The following is a 6000-nucleotide window of genomic DNA, read 5'->3' on the forward strand; positions in this document are numbered from 1 at the left end:
CGGAGTAGTTTCCATTCAGTCGGATTTGCATCAATTATTCATGGTAGCTCCTGTCGTCCATGCCGCTCATGGGATCGATGCCTCTGTAATGTGGATTAATACGAGCCCCCGGTCGAGTCCTGGCTGTACTAGACAAACTGCTGAAGCTCCTTCCTGGACCAAACTTTGCACTATCCCCATTGGACAATTATTGAGACCACATAGTGAGGGCGAGAGTCTGCGTCCATTTGTCTCTGGACTGTGCAGTTTGGAGTTTTGTCCTCAAGGTTGAAGTGTATTCCCTAATAAATATGTTCAAGAAAATGAGTTGCGCTGTATTCACTGACCTGATGTAATTCCAGTTCCTGAAGGTGCCGTGGTCTCTGTATAGAATCGATCAGGTGGATTGCAAGAACATACAACAGTTGTCATCCATCCGGCCGCTGCGATAATGCAATGAGCATTAAATATTCAGTTTAGAGGAAGTTGAGTGTCACTACATGATCAGATATATCGGCCTCGATACAGATTTATTGATGAGTCTTCTCAAGGCAAAGGAAAACACACAGACACACACACACACACACACACACACGCACGCACACGCACACACACACACAAACACTAAAGCACTTATACACCAAGAGAAAAATTTTGTGTCTGACAGCGTTATTTCACAAATTATATCCAAAAGTGTTTGTAACTGACTCAAACACCGCATATGACACGTCTGTCAGAAGCACTTGCTGGAAGGTTTAAATGAGAAACACAACAATCATTCAATCAATAAGTGAAGGCTTTTAGATGCTTTGTTGTTTCCTCTATTGAACCAAATAATTGATTGAACTCCTAAGCAGGTAAGAAGTCCAAACAGGCTGCTGGTAAATCTGATTAATAACCTATAGTTGGGAATCTCCTGCAGAGCAACTAATGCTATTTATTGTGTGCTCTGGGCCATTTAGTTCAACGACAACAAGTCATGTCCACTGTACACACACACACACACGCACACGCACGCACGCACACACACGCACACACACACACACGCACACACACACGCACGCACGCACGCACGCACGCACACACACACACACACACACATACGTGTGTTAATGTGTATATGAGAGAGAGAGAGATCAAAATATATATCTATTTATCTGTCTATCTATCTCTATATAGCATTCAGCCCCACAATCACACATACAAATAACTTAAAAGACAGTTCCAATTGACTTTGAGATCACCTTCTCATCCCCCACCCATCTCACCCCTTCAGCTTGACACCGCTCCACCTCTTCGCTTGAGACACCACAACGGAGAGGAGGAAACTGCCGCCCCCTATGGGATTTGAGACAGTGATTTCATCGGATGTACAACAACCTACCATCTGTCAGAAGCGGAGAGATTGCAAGCTGGTCGCACATGTCCGTTCATGTGTAGACAACCAACACGGATGAAGAGCTGTGTTTGCGTCACTGTTCATAAGGTACGTTCATCTTTTGAATTAATTTCATTCATACATTATCACTTTAACTGCCGCTCGCAGTCTGGTCAGAAATACTGTGACCCAAAGACATCACCGGAGTCCTTATGAAGATTTTAATGAACAAAAAAATATAAGAAGCTATATTAGTAATCAGTATAATACACGGTGCTTTCGTCAGCATTTGTAGACATGCTTGTTTTTAAAAAGTTGATTAAAAGCTATTTTTACATGTTCCATTTCACGATGAAGAGAGTGACATGCTTATGCATTGCAACATTTGTGCAGTACTTATCGTTGAATGATCTGCCAAGCAAGACTGCTGTCCAAATTTAGGGTCAGGACCCACACGGGTTCCAGGGCTGTTACCAATTGTAGGTGATTTTGTGCTTTTTAATTGCAATGACGACTGTCATGACTGCAGTGCAACCAGTCCAGGGTGTACCCTGTGCCCAAAGTCATTTGGGATAGGCTACAGCTCATCTCCGAAAAATGGATGGACGTTTTAATTTGCATTATCGTATGTCAACATTATGGCAATACATTTGCTATTTCTCAAGTTTGGGTGAAATGGTAATGAGCTAAGAAGGTTCGGGGAATATTTTTGGACAAATAATAGGATTTAAATAACAAAAGCGCACTTAGGTTGTGTAAACAATTTAAATGTATATAAACAAACAATTTGCTGTGTAGGTTCTTGTTCTTGCTTAGATATGTTTTTATTTATTATTATTTTTTTTTATCACAGCAAAAGAAGAGGGAGCAACCATGTCTGAGAAGAATCCCCGTTGCTCAGATACTCGTCCCAAATGTGGCGTTCGGAGTTGGAGCGCCGACAGTTATGTTTGGCGAGGAAAGAAGCGATCAAGGAATTCTAGTAAGAGTTCAAGTCCTGGAGGCTTGGAGGCGGAGGTCTCAGAGGAACTTGGGGTACGGTCCACATCCTGCCCAAGGAGGCGCAGAGAGAGAAAGTGTAGCTGCAGCAGCAGTCTTGGGGAAGACATTGATGGTGTGTGCCGAAAGGCCTTGTCCAGGCGTTCTCTGCGGCAGAAGTTCCAGGATGCTGTGGGACAGTGTTTGCCCTTGCGCTCGCATAATCCCCACCATCATCATCATCATCATCTTCATCACCACTATCTACAGGGAGCCTCACATCCCTTTTCTGTGTTATTCCGGTCCAAACGCAAGATTCACGTCTCAGAGCTCATGCAAGACAAGTGCCCTTTCGCTGCTAAATCTGAACTCGCCCGCAGTTGGCACTTTTTTAAAAACAATGCCACTCAAGCAAGTGCTCTCCTGGACCTTGAGGCTAATATCAAGGCTAACAACCTATCTTCATGCAACTCACCACCACAGACACCTCTCTCCTGGGAGGAGATCTGCTGTTCCCCTGGGCCTGGAAGTATCACTCAGGAGGACTGGGACACCATTTGCCCACACGAACAAACAGAGGATAGCGGTAGCTACATCCTGGTCCCTGATCTCCTGCAAATAAACAATAGCTCCTGCTACTGGGGGGTGCTTAACCGCTTTGAGGCTGAGGAACTCCTGGAGGGCCAGCCAGAAGGAACCTTCCTTCTCCGAGACTCTGCCCAGGATGAGTTCCTTTTCTCAGTCAGCTTTCGACGTTACAGCCGTTCCTTGCACGCACGCATTGAGCAGAACGGAAAGCGTTTCAGCTTTGATGTGCGTGACCCATGCATGTACCGGGATGCCAGTGTGACAGGGCTCCTGAGACATTACAGTGACCCTGCCACTTGTCTCTTCTTTGAACCCCTCCTTTCCCAGCCGCTACCTAGAACATTTCCTTTTCCCCTCCAACACCTGTGCAGGGCTGTGATCTGCAGCTGCACCACCTACCAGGGTATACAGAAGCTTCCACTGCCCCCACAGCTCAGGAACTACCTCTGCCAGTATCACATCAGGTGTCAAGGGGCCTGTGCTCTGTGATTATTCATTCATTCATTCATTCACTGCAAGAATCAAGACAAGGGCACGGAAAATCCTCCTGGATCCCCCGCACCCTGCCCACCACCTTTTCCAGCTACTCCCCTCAGGCAGACGCTAAAGATCCATGCGCACCAAATCCAGTAGACACTTAAACAGCTTCTTCCCTCTAGCCATTAACTCCTTAAACAGTCACTGACATAGTCACTCTTCTTGTACTACAAATACTGCTACTGGTTACTCTAAAATGGTTCAATGATTTGTTGTTTACGATGATACTAATGCAGCGTGTTATACCGGAGACAAATTCCTTGTGTGTTCTACATACTTGGCCAATAAAGATGATTCTGATTCATTTTCCGAACCGCTTTATCCTCACTAGGGTCGCGGGGGGTGCTGGAGCCTATTCCGACCGTCTTCGGGCAGTAGGCGGGGTACAACCTGAACCGGTTGCCAGCCAATCGCAGGGCACACAGAGACGAACAACCATCCGCGTTCACACTCACGCCGAGGGACAATTTAGAGTGTTCAATCAGCCTACCATGCATGTTTTTTTGGAATGTGGAAGGAAACTGGAGGACCCGTAGAAAACCCACGTAGGCCCGGGGAAAACACGCAAACTCCACACAGGAAGGCAGGAGATGGAAGTGAACCTCTGCACCGTGAAGTCGACGTGCTCACCACTCAATTACCGGGCCGCCCTGTGTTATCCAAAGCACAATTCACATCAAAGGATACATTGGCCCTTGTAACCACATAAGTGTGTGTGTGTGTGTGTGTGCGTATAATATATATCCATCCATCCATTTTCCGAACCGCTTGATCCTCACTAGGGTCGCGGGGGGTGCTGGAGCCTATCCCAGCCATCTCCGGGCAGTAGGCGGGGGACACCCTGAATCAGTTGCCAGCCAATCGCAGGGCACACAGAGACAAACAACCATCCACGCCCACACTCACACTCACACCTAGGGACAATTTAGAGCGACCAATCAGCCTGCCATGCATGTTTTTGGAATGTGGGAGGAAACCGGAGCACCCGGAGAAAACCCACGCAGGCCCGGGGAGAACATGCAAACTCCACACAGGGAGGCCGGAGCTGGAATCGAACCCGGTACCTCTGCACTGTGAAGCCGACGTGCTAACCACTGGACTACCGGGCCGCCCGTATAATATATATATATATATATATATATATATATATACTGTATATATTGGTCAATATCATATTTTATAAAAGATCTATACTATTGGTCAGTCCACCCGTATGGGTGGTATTTTGACAAATTATTGATCAATCTAACGACTGGCTCTCTTTAAATGGCTGAACAAACATGCTGTTTTGGGGTCTCCTGAAAAGTAACTATTTTGGAGGTTCAAGGAATCGCCCCTGATAAAAAGCCACATGTCCATTTTTGTCATTTTCTTTGTCCGAAAGGCGGACACTGCATTTACGGAAAAATAAATAAATATATATATATATATATAAAATATATATATATATATAATATTAATGACAAAAATGGACAAACCAGGACAGCGACAATTTGATGGTTTTGCATTGAAGGCCTAGAAATGTTTTTCATACAAATAAATCTTTACGATAATTATGACGTTGGTACCGCGTTAACCACTCTTGTGTACTAATTATGTGAAGATGAACACAACTTTGGTCAAAGTTAATTAATGTCACCTTGTAGAATATTAGTTGAGTAAAATGCATAAAGTATCTCACGTTTGCTGTAGTATCAAAAGTAATTTCCGAATAGGCCTTATGTCAACAAACAATTTTTTAAAATTTAATTTTGTTGTAAGAATTAACGAAGATGGTTCGAAGAAACGTATCGGTGTCCGTATTATTTAGACAATGTCGTTGACAATATGTGAAAATTTAAAGAAATATAAACAACAAAGTAAATTTGCACTTAAGAAGAGTAATTACATAATTGTATTTTTATTTGTAATTTGTTACATACATTACAGGACAGATCACCGCAGTAGGGACACAACTCAATCCTCCTGTAATCAGCTGCTTCCAGTCTATGCTTAATTCATTGCAAAACTAATTACTATGCCCATCCCTACAAGCAAGTGATATCTTCTGAGGGCGACTTTCGACGTTTCTCTCTGGCCAATACAGTACTGGTGTATTGGGATGTTGAGGGTCAGAGAACTTAAGTGCTTACAAGTTTCCAGGCAATATTTTGATGTCAATTACTATTAATTATCAGCCTAAATGTGGTACTCTTCTAAACTGTAGTACTCAGAACAAGTGATTTTGCATCTTAATTATCCTCAGAACCCAAACCAAATCACTCTCTAGTGGCTTTGATTGATTCATCATCATTGATTGAAATAATATTTTTTTAAAATACACTCAGAGGAAGCCGGTGAATGCATTGTCCTGTATAGCCACAAGATGGCAATATAAATTATCAAATTGTTGATGAAGCTGTTCCAGAAGGCCTTTCCCTGGTCATGCTTTTTAAATGGGTATTTTAGAATCATTTGGCCCCGTTGAATTCAAAGCATTAGTAGTTAACTTACTGGTGCATGGAGGACTAGGTATACATTATTAATCTAATCTTCAAATC

The 6000-nt window shown here is 43.7% G+C and overlaps 1 protein-coding gene across 1 annotated transcript; it reads left to right on the forward strand.

Moving 5' to 3' along the window:
• Positions 1-2201: 2201 nt before the first annotated feature.
• Positions 2202-3703, forward strand: socs4 (suppressor of cytokine signaling 4). The gene has a single exon (XM_086106843.1). The coding sequence runs from the start codon at positions 2231-2233 to the stop codon at positions 3410-3412; it is 1182 nt and encodes a 393-aa protein (XP_085962969.1). The 5' UTR covers positions 2202-2230; the 3' UTR covers positions 3413-3703.
• The last annotated feature ends 2297 nt before the right edge of the window (positions 3704-6000 follow it).

This window comes from Hippocampus guttulatus, chromosome 3 (genome assembly GCF_054856545.1).
Source record: "Hippocampus guttulatus isolate MCC_2025c chromosome 3, RoL_Hgut_1.0, whole genome shotgun sequence".
NCBI classification, from domain to species: domain Eukaryota; kingdom Metazoa; phylum Chordata; class Actinopteri; order Syngnathiformes; family Syngnathidae; genus Hippocampus; species Hippocampus guttulatus.